We start from the raw sequence: 23,029 nt of genomic DNA on the forward strand, positions 1-23,029 counted from the left end.
GTGTGTGTGTGTGTGTGTGTGTGTGTGTGTGTGTGTGTGTGTGTGTGTATGTAGAGGTCAGAAGGCCAACTCATGGGATCAGTTCTTTGCTCTCAGCATGTGAGTTCTGCGGATTAAACTCAGCCTCTCAGGAATAACAGCAAGTGCCTTTACCCGCTGAGCCATCTGGCACAAAATAGAATCTTAAAACAAATACAATCTGAGAAATACTTAACTTCTTACAAGGGTCTTATATTATTCTCATTTTGGTATATAATTATGAAAAAGAAAGTGCCTGTGTATACATTTTTAAATGGTATTGTACTACCATTTCTATCAAAACGTGAAGTGCTTGAAAATACTGGGCAAATTATGAGATATGGAAACGTGCATAGGCTAAGACTAAAAAAAAAAAAATCTACTTGGTAACAACTAGGAACAACACAAACTAGAAACTCAAAATATGTGACGGAGCATGATACACTGCTCTAGGGATACCTGCCAGCACATATATTTACAGAGTTCTCTGTATTTATTTACCTAGGTTTAATACTGGCTTCTGCTGGCTTGCTGGAGCCTGTAGAAGTATTAGAGCAAATCCAATAATGACCAATTTGACAGGAAAATCCTAGAAAAATAAGAGAACAAAAACGTTTATTGAAGAGGATGTAGAAACCACGGTGTCACAACATGTATCCAAGGAAAATATATGTCAATGAACACTGTGGAGAGTACCTAATTCAGTCTGTCCTACTGAAGAAATCACTGGCAAATACCAAGCAGAGTAAGTTACGTGTGAAATCAGTAGCTAAAAAGCAACAGAATGAAACCAAAATAATTATAAGAGAAAAAAACTTTGTTTTTTGGTTCACTCTTCCCTGCTTCATTTGTTTGTTAGTTTGGTTGGTTTGGATTGGTTTGGTTTGGTTTGGCTTGGTTTGGTTTGGTTTGGTTTGTTTTGGTTTGGTGGTTTGGCTTGGTTTGGGATTTGTTAAAGAAAAAAAATTTCTACCACAAGCCTCAAGAGGAGCAAATCCTTGTGAGCCACTACAACAGCCTGAAATGCTGGATTTAGAAATATTTCGTGAGAAAAAATTTGCTAAACTTTTCTACTGACCTAACATTAACACAATTCATCTATATAACTTACAAAATAAATTACATGAAATAGTTTAATAAACTGAATTATAAAAAAGAAGTATTAGTGTGAAGGAAGTAGGGATTGTAATTAAGTTCAGCAAGGACATAAGAAAAGCAAAGAAGACATTTACAGTAAGTTCTAACTAAGATAACAGAAGATCACAACAAAAAGATAACCAGTCCATTCAGAAGTTTTACAGACGAGCACACAGGGTCAAATCATGAGGATAAAGACAAAGAAAACGGAGGGGTGGGGTAGACAAACATGTGACAGCCAAATGGTAAAGAAACAGATGAGGGAAACAGTTGCAGAGGATCTGGCAGAAGCAATCACTCTGGACGACCCTATCAATTCTGTCATAAATCAATAACCCCCTCCATCTCACCTTTACCACCACAAGAAACTGAGCTATGAAATCTTCTAAATCCCACATTATGGGCTTTACAAACAAAACATCAAAAGAAAAAAAACTAATTAAACTCTGTAAAATTAAACGTGCCAATTTGTTTCTTTTGTGGATATTTATGTTCACTGCTTCGAAATACAGTTGAGAGCAAGGAAGCACGCAAACTGCACTTATCAGAGAATGATTTTCTTTTCTTCTTCCTTTTTTTTTTTTTTTGGTTTATTTGTTTGTTTCTCAGTGTCACACAGCCTTGGCTTGGCTGTCCTGAACTCACTTTGTAGACCAGGCTGGCCTCAAACTCACAGAGATCCACCTGCCTTTGCCTCCCTGACTGCTGGGATTACAGATGTGCACCACCACACCCAGTGTCAGCTAGCACCTAAAATTTTTAAAACAGAATAGAAGTATTTACAATAGCTAGAATTTAAAGGTAAGTAATTATAAATGAAAGTTGATCTTCTCTAGCATAAGACTGGCCATAAAGAACAGAGAATGACAGAAAAGGAACCAGTTATCAAAATACAGTCAAAATCAAAATTATATGAAGTATCAAATATATATTTGGTATATCAAAAATATAGTCAGAGTGAATGGTCCAGGATTAAAGGAGATAAATCTTAACTACTTTTGTTTGTTTGATTGATAGACACCAGAACATAACAATGTGTCCTAAACTCTTCATTTTTTTAATATATTTTTTGAGAATTTTATACATGTATTCAATGAAATGTAATCATCCATCCCTAATTTACCCCCTCTTCTACCTCCCAGACTCCAAAAACATTAACTCCCCAGCTTCTTCTCCTCTTCCTCCTCCTCTTCTTCTTCTTCCTCTTCTTCATAATTAACCCCCTGATACCTGTTAGTGCTGCCATATATGCATAAGTATAGGGCCATCCACCGGAACATGGACAAACTAGCAGCGGCCACATCACTGTGCTGGCATTTCATGCCTCTTCCACTAACTACAACTCCTTCTGTCATAACATAAACATGTTCTGCACAACATGAACTGGAACATTTTCCCATATGCCCCACAACACAACTCTGTTTTGTGTCCTCAAACTGCAAGTTTTAGAAGTTCAAGCCCCACAAGGGAAAGCTTCATAAACTCACAAGAAGATTATCTATCTGGACAGATGCTTATTCCTTGCCCTGGATCCTTCTTCTTGGTCTAAAACATATTCCACAATGCTTCAGAGAAGAGTCTATAGAATGGAGTAACTGGTTGCTTATAGCAATAGTCATATTGTCATGTTTCTCCCAGCTCAACCCCTTCCCAGCCTGCTTCCTGAGGTCACATTTGTAAATGAACTCCATTCTCAGACTTTTTTTTGCTTTTGTGAGAACATAGGCTTGCTTGACCTTTAGAGAAACTCAGTTTAACCCAGAGCTTGGCTAGAGAGAGGAGGAGGAGTAAATGCCTTTATAACTAGCTACAGGTGTCACAAGGTTCTTAATGACAGAAAGTATTTGGGATCACATTTTTGGTCCTCAGGTCAAAGGACAGATATAGCTGAATGCCCATATGTCAGGCACTAATAACACATGCTAGCCTAGATAGGCTACTGCTAAGATGGGCCTTCTTCTCAAGAACTTGACAGTCTTAGCCATAAACACGCCTTTTAAAAGAAAGTGAAAGCTGGTGTAATAAGGACTGTATCTCACAAAAGACCCAAAGGGGAGGATACAGACACTCCCTGAGAACCACAGAAACATCAGAGACTGACCTCTGCCAGAATGGACTCTGCCAGCTATGCCCACAGACCATTCTTCCTACAGATGCTTCAACTGACTCACACAGAACAGAACAGTGAAGTGAGTCATCCGGTGAAGTTCTTAAAACCTGGCCATTCCTCACCTTTGCTAAGCCACCATGTTTAGTCTGTTCTACACTTGGATATTTACCCAGTTTCCTCTAAATTACCCAGTTTCCTCTAAATCAATAGTATTTCTGCTGATAGGGATATTTTGTTGATAGGGATAAATTTATTTTGCTTGAAATGAAAAGGCCTGAAAGAAACAAGCATTTCAATTGATAGGTGAATGGCTCACCTAAAGCCAAATCCAGCAAACCACACAGTCTGAAAAACAACTTAAAGTGCGTAAGGACACTCCTCCCACAGAAAGGCTGAAAGAGTGCAATGAGAAGAGAATGGATATGCTAATATTTAAACTGAATATCCAGCAGATGAACCCAACAAAATGGTGATGAATCATAGCCTCAAAATACATAAGGCGGCTATTTTATTCTCCTTCAAACCAATGTACATTAGGCATTAAAGGTTCACAAATTAATTTTCAGCATTTAGGAACATTAGCCATAAGTAACAAGAAACTTCATAACAAATATTACATATGTATATATACATATATACAAATATATATTCAGACTACATATATATGACTATAGATATATGGCTGTTTAATTTGGGGCTTTTGTTTTTTATGTTTGTTTCTTTATTCTGACATAGGATCTCACTAGGTTGCTCTGGCTGGCCTAAAATAATGATGTAGACCAGGCTGACCTCCAACTCATAGAGATCCACCTGCCTCTGTCTTTTGTGAGCTGGAATTAGAGCTGTGCACCACCACACCCAGCTTTAGTTTTTGTTTTGAGGTATGAACTCCTTCTTTAGGTCAGGTAGGTCTAGAATTCACTATTTATCTCAGCCTAGCTCCAATCTTACAGCAACCCTCCTGCCTCAGCTGCCCATGTAGTAGGATTATAGGTATAAGTCATCACATACTTGGTTCCCAATAGCCTGTAAATAATGTCCTATAAAAAATATTTATCTTACTCTGTTAGAATTGCTTATTTCCATGCTTATATCTCGAGATCACAGAATATGTAGGTTCTAAAATGTAACAATTATTCAATATTTATATTCCATATAAAAAGACAGGAATGAGGTAGACTTTTAAGTGATGACACAGATCATTTAATAATTCACTTTATAATAAATATCTCTAACAGTATGATGTAAGAGCATGAGATCACCTCTGATATACAATAAGTTACATAAACACAGCCACCCAGTTTCTCAAAGCTTTCGAAAGTGCTAATCAGCACATTAAAGGTTTACCTTGGCCTTACCTCCCCAACAAGCTTGACACTGTGCTCTATCAGTTTAATTAAAGACGAGCATTCCCCAGTGATCTTTAAGCTGACCTCACAGATACAGATTAACTGAAGGGTCAGCTGGGTGAGCTGACTTTTCCAGAAGACGGGATGGCGCAGAAGGCTCAGATAGACTTCCTCGATGAACAGCATCGTCTCTGTTGTCTGCATCAGATCTTTCATCTGTTGAAGGAAGTTACGCTGGTTAAAAATACAGAATAGCTTTAAGCTATACAAGAAGTTGTCAACAGAATAACTTTCTCAAAAGCTACAAAAATTCGAAGGAGACGTAGTTATGTAATTGTGAGTGTTCAACTTCGCAGTTCTGACTTCCCCTTTTGTCACTAACAAAAGTACAATTTTTATTGCCTTTGCTGTTCTTGTCTCACACAAATTCCACAGCCAAATGCTCTGCCATTAAGTGACACTCCCAGCACAAATTCTTTTTATTTTTCTAGCTTCTTTGGAAAAAGATGTGTTGAGACAAATTAAGTACAGTGCCTACATGTCAGAGGACATCACCTCAAAGCTGGTTCTGAATTCTCTTACAGGTCAACACAGACATCTGGTCTTAGAGTCTCATTGTGCACTACTAAGTTCTCCCTCTTCAAGCCTTGCCTGACACATCACTTAGACCAGAAGAGAATGTAATAAAAGACCATATTTAAATGCTAGGTGTCTTCTCAACAGGCTAATGCATTAGACAGGAAGGGCTGAGGTGCCCTTGGAAATACCAATTCAATTTACTCCCTGCTGCTTTGTTCAAGGTTCTGGAGTTAAGGGTGTGGTCCTACTCACAGCAATCCTGATATTTCCCAGGGATTAAAAACACTGAACCCTCTGCTCCAGTCAGGATGTGTGTGTGGTAAGAGAAAAGCCTGTAGTTTCACTACTGCTTACCACCCATTAGAGAAAGAGAACTCAATACGAATTATACACAATTAGAGTTCCTAGAAAAATCGGAAGACAAAAGACAAAGGCAAAAGAACACAAAAAAGTAATTTATAAATAAAATATCAACAGCACAATAGCTAAATTATTTTGTTCTTTTTAAATTATATGTATTTATTGTATGTACAGGTGTGCAAGCATGCAACACAATGCACATGTGGACGTCACAGGACAACCTGCAGCAACTGGTTCCATTCTTCTGTCATGTGGGTCCCAGAAATCAAACTCTGGCAAACAGTTTTACCTGCTGAGCCATCTCACTGACCCTATTTTGTTCTTTCCCAAACATAAAACTTCAAAAAAAAAAAAAAGTTCAAAGGCTGCTTACAAAGATATAGACTAGATACAAAAGCTTGTAGTTTATATGGTGATTTTATTTCCTTGAATGTATTTGTTGCATACTGGTAACTTTTCATTACAAAAAATAATCTCAGCTTATCTTTAGCATTATCAAAATTCATAAGAATAAATTCAAAGTAATAGATCACCAATTGTCTGAGAAAGCACCAGATTGATTTCCAAAGTGGTTGTACAAGTTTACATAACCACCAGCAATGGAGGAGGGTTCCCCTTTCTCCACAACCTCTCCAGCATGTGTTGTCACTTAAGTTTTTGATCTTAGCCATTCTGATGGATTTAAGGTGAAATCTCAGGGTTGTTTGGATTTACATCTCTCTAATACCTAAGGATGTTGAGCATCTCTTTAAGTGTTTCTCTACCATTCCATATTCCTCTACAGAGAATTCTCTGTTTAGCTCTGTACCCCATTTTTTAATTGGATTACTTGATTTGCTGTTTAACTTCTTGAGTTCTTTATATATTCTAGATATTAACCCTCTGTCAGCTATAGGGTTGGTGAAGATCCTTTCCCAGTCTGTAGGTTGTTGTTTTGTTCTGACGACGGTGTCCTTTACATTACAGAAGCTTTTCAGTTTCATGAGGTCCCATTTATTGATTGTTGCTCTTAGAGCCCATGCTGTTGGTGTTCTGTTCAGGAAGTTGTCTCCTGTGCTGATGAGTTCAAGGCTCTTCCCCACTTTTTCTTCTAATCGATTTAGTGTATCTGGTTTTATGTTGAGGTCTTCTCAAGATCCAGCTATACCACTCCTAGTCATATATCCAAAAGATGCTCAAGTACACAACAAGGGCATTTGCTCAATCTGTAGCAGCTTTATTTGTAATAGCCAGAACCTGGACACACCTCAGATGTCCATCAACAGAGGAATGGATACAGAAATTGTGGTACTTATACACAATGGAATACTACTCAGCAATTAAAAACATGGAAATCATGAAATTTGCAGGCAAGTGGTGGGATCTAGAAAAGATCATCCTGAATGAGGTATCCCAAGAGCAGAAAGACACACATGGTATATACTCATGTATAAGTGGTACTAGACCTATAAGATAGGATAAATATACTAAAATCTATACATACACCTAAAGAAGATAAACAAGAAAAAGGACCCGGGGTAAGATGATCAATGGGATGGACATTGGATGTAGGAGAAAACAAGCAACAGGACAGGAGCTTACCACAGAGGGCCTCTGAAAGACTCTACCTAGCAATGTATCAAAGCAGATACTGAGATTCATAACCAAACGTTCGGCGGAGTGCAGGGAATCATATTAAAGAAGGGGGAGTTAATATGACCTGGAGAAGACAGGAGCTCTACAAGGACCACATATATCAAGGGTCTTTTATGAGACTGTTTCTCCAACCAAGGACCCTGTATGGATATAACCTAGAACCACTGCTCAGATGTAGCCCATGGTAGCTCAGTATCCAACTGGGTTCCCTAGTAAGGGGAACAGAGACTATTTCTGACATGAACTCAATGGCTAGCTCTTTGACCCTCCCCCCCCAAGGGAGGAGTAGCCTTGCTAGGCCACAGAGGAGGACAGTGCAGCCAGTCCTGAAGATACCTGATAAGCTAGAGTCAGATGGAAGGGGAGGAGGACCTCCCCTATCAGTGGACTTGGAAAGGGGCAGGTATGAGATGAGGAGGGAGGGTGAGATTGAGAGGGAAAGGGGGAGGGGGCTATGGCTGAGATACAAAGTAAATAAACTGTGATTAATATAAAAAAATAAAAATTATTAAAAAAGGAAAATAAATCACATGGATAATATGTGATGTAACAAGAATCATTTATTTAAAAAAAAACAGTTGCATATATATAAAATGAAAAGCAACTGGTTGAAGAAGAAATTAAACGTGTGTCTTACTGACCATTCTCTCATCCTAAATCGACTGCACGGTGGAGGGGATGTTAGTTCTCAAGAAATAGTAGCAACTTCAGTGTGCTTCCTTCCTAGTGTCTAGCATGCACGGGGCCATATTCAGAACAACTGTATTCAGCTTTCTCAGTAGTACATACAGAGCACCTATTAGTACACTAAAACAGTGAGCAGTGAAAATTCTGGAAGCCATTTCACAGGAAGAAAGTGTATTTTTGTTGTGTTGTTGTTGCTGTTGCTTTGTTTGTTTGCTTGTTTGTTTTTAATGATGCCCAACAAACAGAGAGGAGGGAGACAGGCAGAAAAGATAAGGAGAGAGAGAAACCAAATAAGACCAGACACAAAGAGAAGGTTTAATGCTTGTGTTTTATTATAGGAAGAAGGGAGACTAATGAGTAATTATTTAATGAAAGTCAATAAAAGCACTTGAAAACAGTGTACTTCTCAGGAGTATAATCATTGGCTTGGGTGGTCATTGTTTAAGGAATGTAAGAAATACCTTCCACAAGAGAAGAACTAGATTAGGCAGCCTCTATAACTCCTAGTTCTCATTCTTTCCCCTAATAAAACAGATGATACATGATTAAATTTAATGTTTCCCTTTTATGTCTCACCTATCTCAGTTACAGTAGCCAGGGTCTCCCAGAAACATTCTATAGTATGCTTCTACAAGCATCTTCTACAATGAAAAAAGCAAACATTTACCAAAGCACAGTGAACATGGTAATAGAGGTGTGGTCAGGAAAACTGCCCCAGCTGAAGACCTTCTGCCTATGTATGCTTTATTACCTACGTGAAACAAAAGCTTAGAGAAAGCCACTGGAGAATTCTTTTTAATTAACTTTTCTCTGCCTTGATTACAGGAAAGCACATTCATGAGCCACAGAGGAAAGGTTCACTCTAGTCACTCCTTGCTAACACAGACGTAAAGCAGGTCATCTGTGACCCAAAGTGATCATGTTGAAATATATCCTCAGATTCTTTCCATCCACTGAGCTGCATGGCACTCAGATCCCCACAGATGGCCTGACCTTGATCACGAAATGGAAGAGCCTGACAAACAAGCCACTGCACTAAAATCATACAGCACACTGGCAACTGTGTGTATTCTAATCTACAGTCATTGACATAGTAACTAAAATTTCTCTCTCCCCTCCAGTCCTTAGCACTTTAGTCATAACTCTCTACAACATGATCTGTCCATCTACAAGGAATTATGGTAAGTGACATACTAACTCATTTCTTACACTATGGGTTTCCAAAGCACAAGAGAAAGGGCCACCAATGGATCCTAATGGGACAGGTTAAACCTTGAATGTAGCACTCAGCAAACCAGGTTCTGAATCCTCGGAGTAGACCTTCTCACAGACACGCTTTTTGTTCAATTTGCACAGAGGTGTTTTATTTTATTCTGTTCTGGTTTTCTTCTACGTCTTAGTATCTAGCACAAAGAGAGCAATCATTCTCTTCCCTAATGATTCTTAAAAGAGTTTCATTACCACTAATCCCAAAATGGATGGGATTTATACTTCAGTGAATTTAGTTCATACAGTGTGTACTATTAAATCTGGATTTTATTCCTTTATATTCTATGAGATAGTAACAGCATTTCAGATGTTCTCCCAAGTTTGTCCAATCACCTAGGCTCAAGAACTACCTTGCGTGACCTAACAATAATCAACACTCATTTGTGCTGATATTCACATTAAGGAAGGACAATGAACAGTGAAGAGCCTTACCTGCAAGCATGGAACCATGTTACAGCACAGCTGAAGTATGTGCTGCTCCAACACTGATGGCTGTGCTTCATCACAGAGACCTCTGGGCTGAAGTAAGACTTTGAGCAGGGACAGTCGGAGCTTAGCATAGTCTGGTAACTGGGATGGTTCACAATACAGATACCACAGAAATGGGGCCATTATTTGGACACACGAAGCTTCTGACCTGCAAGTTATGTAATGTGTCAGTCAGTCGCTTAGTTAAATATACTAATGTCATTGGAAGAAACAGCTCTCACCTCAGAGGAATAAAAGGCAAGGTTTACTCTGGATCAAAAGCCAAGTGACCATGACCCAGAAACATACATTTAGGTCTCCCAAATGAAAAGCTCCAATGAGGAAACATTTTCACAGAGTTTGTATGATATTAAGACCAAGAAAGATAAAATTCAAGTCATTTTTAAAATACACTGCACAAACATCAGAGAGGCAGTTAGAGCAAGGTGGGAGACTCTCTTCTATAAGCCTCAGATGTTATGATGATATTCTTAGCTTTGCAGATGGTGGAAGCTACAGCTCTGCTGAGTAAATAAATTCCAACAGGTTTTTGTCTGTCACAGGAGGTTAGGACCAAAACAGGGGTGGACAAGAAATAGACATTCATGGGGCTAAAGGTACCCAAAATCAAATTGTAATTAGACTCTAGAACTAAAATATTCCAACCTCCCCACAGCACTGTAGTTCTAAACAGTCAATCCATCTGTACAGATAGCTTTTTCCAGGACTTCTCCTGCACACTATCAAGCAGTCAGTGGCACATGTCAACCTATAGCTTTGTGTCAATCATAAGCTGGCATTGCATCAAGTAGCTTTGAAATATGCTCTGACCTAATGGGATCTTAGGTAAACACCCCTTATACCATGCAGGGAATGACTCAGGAATAGGAAGCACTAAGCCAGATTACCAGGACTAAATGACACATTTTGCACTTTAGAATAGTGTTAATGCTCTAAAACCAGTCTATGGTGAATATCAGAACCATCTCAAAACATTTATTAGAATTACAGCTATCAGTATCTCTCCAGGGAAATTATATAGGCATGCACTTATAGGAAAACTTTGTAGATCATACATATATACATATATATTCCATACAATCATCCTATTACTGTGACAGTTCATATTTATAATAGTCTATGATTTTCTTTTCCAAATTTTAATTACCCTCAGTCAAAAACAACCTGAAAGTATTTAATGGACAGTTCCATAAAACTGAGTAGCATGAGAAACTGCCAAACCATCATGCTCTCTCCTCCAGGACATGAACCAAACATACTGGTCACGATGGTCTGGGCCAGCAGTACTCAACCAATGGGTCTCAGCCTTTGTGGGGGGTAGGGTGGTTGAATGAGCCTTTCAAAGGGGTCACATATCAAATTCACACATTATGATTTCTAACAATAGCAAAATTACAGTTATGAAGTAGTAACAAAAATAATTTTATAGTTGGGGTGGGTCCCCACAACATGAGAGACTATAGTAAAGGGTCACAGCATTAGAAAGATTGAGAACCATTTGCTCTAGGCCATCATGACTCTCACGGCAGCCACCTTGGTGTCAGATCAACTGTCACAATACTGTCTGTGCCCAGGTAACCCTATTTTTCCAACAAGGATGCCAACGAAGAAAACAAGGGTTATGGAAGTTTGAAAGTGCCAAGAAAAAAACATAAAGAGCTTCCTTTCATGAACAAGTGATAGCCCTCAACTTAATAAAGAGGAAAAAAATGCTCAAGTTACTAAGATCCATAGTAAATAACAATTGTTAGCCTTCCTCTTTCTTAGAAAACAGCATCTCTACATTACATATACTTACATTTTATTCATAATTTTAGGCATCCACTGGATGACTTGATTTTTGTGCTCTGCCCCCCATGAATAAGTGGGGCTACTTTATGGTTACCTTGTTAACCTGCATAATATATAAGTATTTCCACTTCTAAGAAATTTACAACTCAAAGGAGTAAGGTTATGCATCGACATATCTTTAATATCTATCTAGATTCATTATATTCCAATAATTCCTAATCCCAAGACACCATCATATCAGAATGACCTTCAAATGTAAACTAAAGACCTGGCCATATCAATGGCAACTTAAAACACCATATCATTAACAACGTAAAATAGTCTGTCCTATGACAAAATAGTGACCTGAATCATAACACCTCCACCATTCACTCTCTGCATGTCTTGCCAACCTTACTCTCTACTGAATCATTACCCTTCCATCAGGTCTTCAATCACCCACTGGGCCCCACTTGCTGGTCCTTCTATTTCTCTCATCCTCCAGTTCTTCATTTTGTAATGAGTTCCTGGGGTCCTTTACCCTTCTTGACATGTGGTTTGTGGTCAGATCACCATAACGTGCTTCCATAGCACAATCACTTATTATCATGACATGTGTAATATCCCTTGCCAAACTATAGTCCAAATGAGGCCACAAACCACAGATTTCTGTTTACTGCTGTATCACCAAGACTGTATGTACCAGGTACATCTTCAAAGAGATGTACAATCAATTAACATGGTTACATAAAACTACAGATATTCAAAATTAGCATGCATCAACCAAATATAACCTTATTCTTTTTCACTTTTATTCAGTGTTTTCATTTATTATTTATAAGAAATGATTAACTATGATACAAAGCTGAACCAAAAAAAATTTTTAACATAAATGAAATTGTGTTGTTGTGATTCCTTAATGATAAAAATATTTAAAAATCACCCAGGAATAATTTCTTCTTATAACATACTCAGCATTTCCAGAGTTCTGTGATGATTCATTGCTCTCTCAGTGGGGTATACAATGGCCAGGGCTTACTAATAAAAAGAAATAGAATAAAACAAACATCCCAAATCCCAAAGTGATAAAGGATATTGGAAATGTGAAATGATGTATTTACATCTGTGGATGTCTTCTCTGCTTGTACTTACCACTAAAGAAGACACAGTAGAAAATACTTAAGATGGGGACCAAAAAGTAAGGCTCCAGGCCCACCTCTGCCATCAACATTTCCTTTAACCTGCAATAAGCCATGTAATGTGTTCTCTCTGGCTTCTTGTTCTAAAAACTCATGTGCTAGGTTAAAAACCTTAAAGTAGCTCACCTAAAGTCCACAATGTTGTTAATTTACCTAATTCTCAGTTCCTTAAAAGCGAAAGTGAAATCACAACACAGGCTTTCATAAATGAAAGTAGAACTTGCTAAAAATACTGCCCCAAAGATCTGGCATGAAGATAAATTGACCATTCAGTATATCTGACTTAAGTATCTAGTTTAATCAATAATTTCTAACATGGAAAGACCTACAATGCCTTTACATTTTGCCTCCTTCACATTACTGTGAAGCACTGTTCCTGTTCTTATTAAATTACCAACCTACCTGTATTGCCTTCCAAACAACAACTTAAAGTCACTGACCCTAAAATTAGATCTGACGTCTATTGACAACGTCCAACCAGAATGTTCAATTCCATCCTGCAAAGCACAATCTCATGGTGCAAATTTAGAAATGAATTTACCCTTTGCAGGGCCAGGCATGGCAGCACATACATTTAATCCCAGCACTCAGGAGTCAGAGAAAAAGAAATCTCAGCTTAAAACCAGACTAATCTATAGTCCATGCTAGCCAAGGCTACATGGTATCATACCATCTATCTCAAAGGGAATATAAAACAATTGCATATGGCTCAAAGAAATTTCATCAAGCAAATATACTTATAAATGTATTTGGGTTTTATTTGTTTCTGACAGAGTTGAAGAAATGTTTATCTAACAACTATTAAGTTCATAAAACATTTAAGGAGAAGCTGATGGCTTTGAACACTTCTTGCAGCAAGAATAGCAGTCTGATTATTTTTATGGTAAAATAATCTTCAATTTTATATGGCTCAAAGAAATTTCATCAAGCAAATATACTTATAAATTTATTTGGGTTTTATTTGCTTCTGACAGATTTGAAACCTATTCATGGTCTTTATTCTCAAAACTTTGAGGGTTTTAAGGCACCTACAAATGCCCTGAGCATTATGAAGACAATGGATCTGTATCTCCAGAAGGTTTCAAAGTGGGTGGCAGAGACTGAAACAAAGAGTAAGTTTAATAACATTGCCAAGTTTAGTAACATTACAAGCTGTGGGAACACAACGGGAGACACCACACTACTTGCAATAAGCAAAGATAAGGAACAAATTACAGAAGGAGATTTGAAAACAGTGCTCAGTCAGGGAGTGGGACCAACTTCAACAGAGGTAGGTTTAATAACAGCTGTTCTCTACTGGAAAGTTCAACAGTCACTAAGCCTGGCAGATCATGTTCTCTGACTGCTAAAAAGAAAAGAGAACGTACGGACAGCTCTAGATAATTTCCTCTCCTTCGGAACTTCAGAGTCACAGCGCCTAAAAGAAGAACAGCACACAGCTCCAGCTCTAAAATTAGCACACTCCATTCCGTGTCCTTCATTTGTTTTATTTTACATTACCTTTCAGGGCATTGCTGGAAAAAGGCTGTCAGCTGCTGCAGGAGTAGCGGCCAGCAATCAGGCCTGTGCTCAAGCACAGTGATCAAAGGCTGAGGATGATTTCTGAGAAACACAGGAAATCACATTGTTAACTGTCATTTCAGGAGCACACATTCCCTCCATCCAAGCACAGCAGCAAAACAGCCAACGGCAGCCACAGACATTTTCCAGGCTCTATAATGTCACAAAACTATCACTTCCTGAACTAGGGAGGTGGTGCATGAGAACAGACTTTTCTCCCATTTTATCTAATTCTTCTCCTGAAAAGAAAATGGATCCAGAGTCTCAGAGGTCTAAGTTAGAAACTAGGTCCTATAATTTAATAGTTTAGACTTCAGCCAGTCTCAAGGAATCCAGTAGCTTTGTCCAAACTACCCCCTGATCTCTGCATTCCTCCTCCTACTGTCCCTTCCCATGCAGGCAAGCCGCCCTTCCCTCTAACCTTAGGCTTGTAAGCAACATGGGTACCTGCTCTTGGAGTTTTTTTGTTGTTTGTTTGATTGTTTTGATTTTTGTCTATTCTTATTTTATGTATGTTTGCGCATCCAGTGTGTGGAGGCCAGAAGATCCCCTGGATCTGGAGTCACAGATGGTTTGTTAGCCTCAATGTCAGTGCTAGGAACTGAGTCACCAGTCTTCTCTAAGTGCAGCCAGGAAGGACTCTTACCACTGTGCCATCTCTCCAGTCCATTCTCGTCTTTTCTACCTTCTCGGTACAGGGTTTTGCTTCCCTCAGCATATTTAGGATAAAGAAAAAGACAATATTCTTCCCATCTCAAAAGGCAAAGTTTCCAAATTGAAAGTGCTTAAAACTACTGTTGCACAGAAATTTATATTACGTGGCCTATTTCCATTAAGGTATCTAACAGGGATTTATTAAACATAGGATCTGAAACCTGGAGGATTCTCAGAGAATGGGGCCTTAAAAGAATGAAAAAACACAAGTCTTTTTTTTTTCAATAGTTCAAAAGACTAATAACAACTGTAAATGGACCGTGTTTTTGTTTTTAACTTTACATTTATTATGCATTTGGGGGAGGAAAGGCACTGTGAAGTGAATGTGGAAATCAAAGGTCAATTCTTGGGAGGCAGGCCCTTCCACCGTGTGGGTTGTAGGGATTAAACTCAAGTCATCAGGCTTAGTAGCAGGTAGATGTAAATAAATGTTTCTTTAAACTTATTTGTATAATGTTCAGGACCAAGCCCATGGCCTCATATGTGCTAGGCAAGTGCTTTACTGAGCCATATCTGCAGTTCAAGTGATATCTTAGAAGCAACCCTCTTGACTCGTTTTTTTTTTTTTTTTTTTATTTTTACTTGTTTGTTTATCAAGGAAAAGCAATGTACCATGGAGCATGAGTGGAAGTCATCAGACAAATTTAGAAAGTCATATCTTGCCTTGCTCTCTTACTTCTGCTACACAGTATACTGAAAACTAGGTGATCAAGCAGTTTCCAGGCAATTCTCCCATCTGCTCTTCCCATCTCCACATAGCAGTGGGGATACTGATGCACTCTACTGTATCTGACTTTTTATGTGGGTTCCAGAAATGAACACAGGCCATCAGGCTTGCAAGAACTTTTTATCCACTGAGCAATCATCTCTCCAGCCTTGTAAAGATGTAACCCAGCCTGAATCAGAATCATAGTCCTCCTGCCTCTACAGCATATGCTACCAGCATGTATCACGGCAACTGGCTCTTCTTGGTCCTTAAAGCATGGTGGGTTTTCCAGCATATCAGCATCATCAGCTAGAATCTGAAAAACACAAATCCTCTCAACCCACCCACATATAATAAAGTCTTGCTATAAAGCACAGCTCCAAGCACAGCTGAGGTCAGAGTGGAGCTCTTGGCAATGCCAGACCACAGTTACCCTGGGGTTTCTAGAAATAGTGTTCAAAGTTGTAAAAGCAACTTTAAAACTATAGGTGATTTTAATATGCCCCATACTTTGACAGCTGCTACAAGGTAAAATCCTCTGAAGAAGGAAGTCAAGGATATGGCTTTTTCTGATCTCTTCTGCCTTTTATAAAAGAAAAAGTTCAATATATCTATCACACTTAAATGCTAGGTTTGTGTTACCTCTCCAACAGCTCTCCATGATTTCTGACTATTATGCCTTCATCTCTTTATTTTCACTTCAAGCTTACCTACTCTATCATGCACTTAACTCATAGGCCAGCAGCCTGCTCATTAAAACACGGGCTATCTCTCACTGAATGCCAGATTAACACCATTGCTAAGGATGGTCTACCACAATGTTTCACAGTTAACTTAATGTTACATGAATCCTAAGCGGCTATTCCCAAGCCCCACCAGGAGAGGCTCTGGCTAGGACAGTGAGGGTAGGGGTTGCTCATCTTAAATCTGAGAGAAGCTTGAGGTGGGGCAAGCCTGTGTGGATGATGGGTCAGGACAGTCTCTTTCCCATACTCTGGCCTGTTTGCGCCCATGCAGAGCCAGTGCTCTGCTGGAAGGCAGCTAGGAAAGTGCTTTGAGGTCATCAGAGTGCAAAATGCTGCAGGCAGTATCTTACCACCATGAAGCTGGCAAGCTGGATTTTGTCTACTTGCACTGTTGGGTGGCAAGCCCTGAATCCGTGGCTTTCTTTAGCATCTATCATTCAAGGACCATTCCTATCAGGTGGGTCTCATGTCATCCTTCATTTTCACAGATGAGGGTTTAGAATGCCAGCTAGCCAGAGAGTAGGCCTCAGTGAGGCCTAATGCTCTGAGGAGTGCTATCCAGCAGCCACAGAATCACTGAGAATCACTTCTCTTCAATATGGTCCTTGGTTGACCAAGGAGCTCAACTCAGGACCTGGGCTGCAATGACCTGAGAGTGTGGTGCATTCTGCCAAGCAGCTAGTGTCCTTCCTGCGGCCTCCATCTCACAATGGCCAGGGAGGCTAGACATGGGGGTCAAGGACTCCACCAGCCCCTGGGCAGGCACACCTGCTGCCTTGCCCTGTCTGAGCTGGGCGGGAACCTTAGACACTCTACTGCCTTCCTAGGGGTACCTGGTCTTTGTGACCCAGGCTAGAAGCTGCTCCTCAACTGCTGGCAAGTGCTGACTGACCCATGTGGGTGTGGCTACCTTGCTTGGAGCATCACAGAAAGCACAACTTTGTATGCCAAGCCTCAAAACTCACATCAAAATCATGTATATAAATTCTAAACTCTTTGGCAGATAAACCTATGCAGAATCACCTTCCATCTTGATTGTCACAGACATGAAGTCTAAATACTCCCAAGTCCTAAATGCCACTTGGCACATCACAGCAGAACAAGGTCTTAGACACTGGCAGAAGTTACTGTTCCTGTGTGCTGTCCTGATAGACACGCTGGCGGGAAGAGCTTTATACAGGACCACTCACTAGTCCTACAGCTAAGGGTGACACTCATGGCTGCTTAAGAAAAGAGTGGAGAACTCCCCCTGTCAGTTAACTAGGGGAAGGGAATAGGGGAAAGAGGGAGGAAGGGATTGGGGAGTTGAAGGAGGGGGCTTCAATCAGGATATATCATGAATAAATTGTGAAGAAAAAAATTTAAATTAAAAAAAAAAAGTCTAAGAAATTAACAACAAAAGTTTTTCTGCAGTCACAAAGCCCTGAGGTGTTTTCCAATTGTTCTCTTAGAAACCAGCTCCTGGAGAGACGGCTAGGTGTACTGGCTGCTCTTCCAGAGGACCTGGGTTCAATTCCCAGCAACTGGTGGCAGTATAATTCTAGTCCCAGGGGATGTGGCACCTAAACACAGACAAACATATAGGCAAAATACCACTACACATAAAATAAATTTTTTTAAAAAAGAAAAAGAAATCAGCTCCTTACTCCTCATACCCTTACCCTTCTTCTTCTTCCCCCTCAAAACTACTTAGTCACCATTAGTCCTCTTCCTGTCTCTCCCACCTCCACAAGGCAACAACTGCAGATCAATCTCTCCCTCAAAACAAATTCAAGTTAAATCATGTCAACAGAAAAAAAAAAAAAAAAAAAAGATAGTCATCTTAAAATAGTACAAAGGACACACGTGTAAAAACATCTCTTATTCTGACACAGCTCTGCTCCACTCAGAATGCAAGGAACCATTCACTTTTGTTGCAGGAAAATGTGGGCCAGCTACTGAGTCAGCCAATGCCAGTTAGCCTCTCGGACTTAAGCTCTAAAGATTAGAGTAAGTGGAATATGCCAGACCAAAGGTCCAGATTAATTACTGATTTAAACCTCAGGATAATTAACTTGTCCACACAATTTATTACGCCCTAAGTGACAATATTGCAAAGAATAATGTACAATATTGATTATAAGAGGCTGATAATCTTGAAAGAAGTGACATAGAAAATGAAAACACTGACTCTCGCTGTTGATTAGTATTTGATTACTAGTATATCCTATTCCAAATGAATACAAATAACCTAAAATCAATCATAATCGCCAAAATATTGTTTTTATACTTTAAGCATAATGAACCAAAGAGCTAAATTCTCCCTCGTGAATCAGCAAATTGATATGTGAATACACGTAAAAATAAAACATAAAGGCTTACCCTCAAGTAATAGAGTGGATGTATTTCTGCCATCATGCGCGAGAGTGACTTTCTCTTAGCACCAGTGGCATGCCAGATAGACAGTCTTCACAGTGGGGGCTATCCTATGCACCACAGCTTGCTGAGCAGCAACCCAGCCTCCCTCCACCAGATGCTCCTGTATTCCCTCCAAGTACTGACAATCAAAGCTGTCTTCTGACTCCAGAACCACTGATGGAAGTCCACAGCAAGAGCAATGGGAAGCACGACGCTAAACAGAGGGTGGTGCCAGGCCCTGCCTGACACATAACTAAAAGTCATTAAGCATGGCCGGGGTTTACATGTCTTGCGGAAATACACTTAACAAGAGTCAGCAGTGGATATGCAAGAGAAATTAGAAGGCTTAAAATGGAAAAAAGTGTAAAGTTATTCCTTTACAAAATAAATCTTATTCTAAAATAAACATCATTAGAGAATATAGATGCTAATTTGAGTATGACAGAAAATGGAGATATTATCCTATCAAAAATACTATAATTAGAGCATGTAAAATGCCATAAGGCTGAGTATAGTTCACTCCTGATGTATTCAAGATTTGATTATTAAATTCATGGATTATTCAAGATTTTTCCTTCTTCCTTTCACTTGCTGTTTGTCACATTCAACGTTGTTAAAATGTATTCAAATGAGAAAGTCCAAGCTGTTAGAAAGGACACAGTTTAAACTCCAAAATTGCAAGTTAGAAGTGCCATTGAGAGAAGGGGGAAGGGGAAGGGAGGAAGGAGGGAGTGGAGGGAGTAAAGCAGGGAGGGAGGGGAACAGAGAGGTCTGAGCACTGGTGTCTCTCTGCTTCCTGAGGATGGCTGCCTTACACTCCTTCCTCCTGGCTATGGCTGTCTCATACTCCTTCCTGCCATCATGAGATCTCTATCATTATGAGAGGGAACTGGAACTCTGAACTAAAACCCTCTTTTCTTAAAATAAATTGATTCATTAATTCAATTATCCTCAAATCTGCTAGTCAAGCTACGCAGTCGATTTACTCCATCCTCAAAATGTATGGTGGAATGGTCCACTGGTCAACTGTGTCCCTTGAAAAACTAATGGTGGTAGCCACTGGGAAGCCCATTCTGAAAACCAAGCCTAAGTGTGGATGTCATCCATCATCGCTGTCATCACTGTAGAGGTTTTTATACAAGCCATGGCCAGGCCTTACCCTGGGAATCTTTTACTGTTATATAGCCACATTCCTGTATCAAACAAAACTAAAGCTAGAGAAAGAAGATGTAACAATGGGAGCAAGGAGCACAGAATTATGAAAAAAAAAAAGTTTTTTTGAGATCAAGTCTCAATTAGCCAAGACTGGCTTCCAACTCACTACACAGCCTGCCTCTGCCTCCCTGTTGCTGGGATTGTAAGTGTGCACCACCAGGCCCAGTTCATGCAGCTCAAACCCAGGGCCTACATATACTAAGCAAGAACTCCAGCAACTGAGCTACATGTCCGTCTCCAAACTTACATTCTCCAGCAAAGCATGGGATCGCAAGCAAGACAATTAGCCTCACTTTTTTTAATTTTTAATTTATTATTTATTACAACTTACTCACTTTGTATCCCAGCTGTGGGCCTCCCCATCGTCTCCTCCCAACCCCACCCTCCCCCCTTCTCATTCTCAAAGTTTCTTCATCTGTAAAATAAACTCAAGGTAGATAGCTAACAGCTGGAGCTGCATAACCCACATGAATAATAAATTCCAAGCAGAGGATGCACAGGACACAATCAAATCCTGCAAAGGCAACAAACCAAAAAGATGGCACTCCCACTGGTAATCGTACGGCAAGCTTGAATAGCTCTAAGACCAATGTCTGTGAAATCTGAGGCTTCACCTATTTACATCTCACAGAGAAAACCCATCCTGCATTGTCTGCTTCCTAGGAAAGTAAAGTGCTGTGTCCAGAAAAAAAAAAAATGATTAAATCAGAATTTCCTAGCTCCTGAGATAGCCTATAGATCTGCTTTCTCCTTAAAGGAGAATGGCACCATTTCGAAAGATCAAAATCAATAGAAAGGTCACCCTCCATTGGCCTCCAGTGACTATAAATGTCTTACTGTGTTTTAGTTTCTTTGGCATGCCACATGAACCAATATGTTGAACATTCTTTGGCACTTTCCTATTTTGTGACATGCCAACATTTCTCTGATATTCTAAGTAATTCTCTGGTATTCTCTGATATGCTAGGTATATAACATAATACCTAACAACCAGAAGAGTACCTTTTAACATTCGCCTGGGTAAATTTATGTGTTAGAGCACAACTGGCCTAAAAGATGGGTCTCTGTCTTAATGTTTTTTTCTCATTGTGTGTCAAATGTATTTCTATACTGAATGTAATTACAAACACACACAAACACACACCAAACATGTCCCCATGTTATATTTTACAGCTCAAACTGCTTTATTCATATAATCATAAATAAAAGACTACAACAGATCATGAAAAAATCAGTTTTGTTTCAGAGTCAATACTGTTCAAAGTCAGGGATGGGGGGTGGGGACCACAAAGAAGCCTACAGACTTGAATGCAAATATTTCTTTGCTCCCCACCTTTTACTAGTAATATTGACAGTGGAGAGCCATGCATGCATCTGAAATTAAGGAGCAGAGGGAAAGAAGAATGATATGCGCACAGTTCCACCAGACTATCACAGAGGCAATGATAAAATGAGGTATGCAACCACTGTCACCTTTTCAAGAATAAATGCATCAATCTCAATAGAAATGAGGGAATAAAAAAATTAGCTTTGTGGCAGCTAAATCAGGAAGCAAAAGTTATCTGTAACCTTTAGGTCACCTCAACCTTTTGCCTCATCTCTTAGTACCAGAGAGCTATGATTTGATTTACATTGAGAATTCAATGACTGGCACAGAGCGCCTTTTCTGTGTGAGAAACAATGCCTGCAAGTCACCGTGCATTTCCATGTCTGCAGCTGTGACCCTGGCACTTTCAGAGCACTGCACAGCACTTACTCCATCAAATATGCATTTTATAAGCATTTCTCTACCTGCTCGGAATTTTGATTAGAAAATGCTGGTAAGAGCTGGGTATTTTTTTTTTAAATCTCTGCAGATGAGTTCAAAGATGCATAATAAGAAAATGTTCTGAATATTACATCATGAATATTACTGCAAAAATAAAAAATATGAATCAAATTAGTGGTAATCATAAAGCCTTGTGTAACAGAATTTGAAAACAGATGTATTTGTGTGCTTTTCATAGAAGCACCTCAGGAAAACACTAGAGCAAAAGTGCTTTAGTCTGGACATTTTTGACTGGTTACATCTTCCCTTAGGTCTGTCTGGCAGGTAGGAATTATAGAAGGTTTGATTAAATACATTCCTTACTATGGTCTGCCCTTCCCTGGGATCGCTATTTGAGAATCAGACTTTTAATGCAAAGTTACTTTTTTAAAAAGAAGGTAATGACTTGTGGTTGGAGGGAGGTACAGGTGCTTAAGGATCCAAGACCTTTCTTTTATTCAGTTATACACCATGATCATGACCATGTACAATAAATAAGCCAAAAAATAAAAATAGAGTGATTTTTGTGGCCTTAGACATGTTTTTGAAATTACCATGGCAGTTTTTATGACAGTATCTATATTTAGAAAATTTTGCACAACAGTTTCTAGAGATGACTGTTGGCTGAGGATATATAGTCTGTGTAAGCTTATTCCTTAGGTATGACTGTCAATCCTAGCTGCAATCCCACGATTAAAATCATTAATAAAAACCACAAACAAAGACATTCATAGTTGGAAGAGAAAAAAGAATGAAGTCAGAAGCAAAATGTTCATGTAGACAGAAACAATCAGACTGCTAAGAATGTGCACAGCGCTGCAGACGCTGCTGCCCATGCTCACCCAAATACTGCCTGCCTTGCTTTGTTTTGTTTTGTTTTTCTTTTAATTTAGTCCCACTGGGCTGGTTCAGGGGCAGAAACAACTGTGACACTCCATTCCTCATCTTCCTCCTCCTGGTGGTCTTTAGATTAAAATTGCCATAGCTCTTTAAACTTAAATGAAAAAGTTTAAAACTTTAAAACATTCCTAAGTCGAAATTTAAAAACTGGAAAGGTAAAAGATTGAGGCACTACATACATAACTGTTAAAGAAAAGGCATTTTCTTAAGAGTTATAACTATGTAAACATTGTATAATGATACAATGATATGGAACGATATAATGATACAGAATAAAACATACATTGTAGGACAGAAAGAGAGAAAAAGAAAGAGGAAGGAAGGAAGGAAGGAAGGAAGGAAGGAAGGAAGGAAGGAAGGAAGGAAGGAAGGAAGGAAGGAA

The 23,029-nt window shown here is 39.2% G+C and overlaps 1 protein-coding gene across 2 annotated transcripts in view; it reads right to left on the minus strand.

Moving 5' to 3' along the window:
• Positions 1–23,029, minus strand: part of Focad (focadhesin) — a 312,861-nt gene that overhangs the window by 219,128 nt on the left and 70,704 nt on the right. The window contains exons 1-5 of one of the 2 annotated variants that reach the window (XM_055629500.1): positions 18,690–18,739; positions 14,103–14,204; positions 9,577–9,781; positions 4,624–4,830; positions 520–607 (exon numbers count right to left, since the gene is read on the minus strand). In XM_055629500.1, coding sequence (XP_055485475.1) covers positions 520–607; positions 4,624–4,830; positions 9,577–9,756 — 475 coding nt within the window. In that variant the 5' untranslated portion in view covers positions 9,757–9,781; positions 14,103–14,204; positions 18,690–18,739. Of the gene's footprint in view, positions 1–519; positions 608–4,623; positions 4,831–9,576; positions 9,782–14,102; positions 14,205–18,689; positions 18,740–23,029 lie in introns of those variants that run through there. The other variant, XM_055629496.1, reaches the window with a different exon arrangement.

The sequence above is a fragment of the Psammomys obesus genome, unplaced genomic scaffold (assembly GCF_907164565.1).
Source record: "Psammomys obesus unplaced genomic scaffold, mPsaObe1.curated_primary_1811, whole genome shotgun sequence".
Taxonomy (NCBI): domain Eukaryota; kingdom Metazoa; phylum Chordata; class Mammalia; order Rodentia; family Muridae; genus Psammomys; species Psammomys obesus.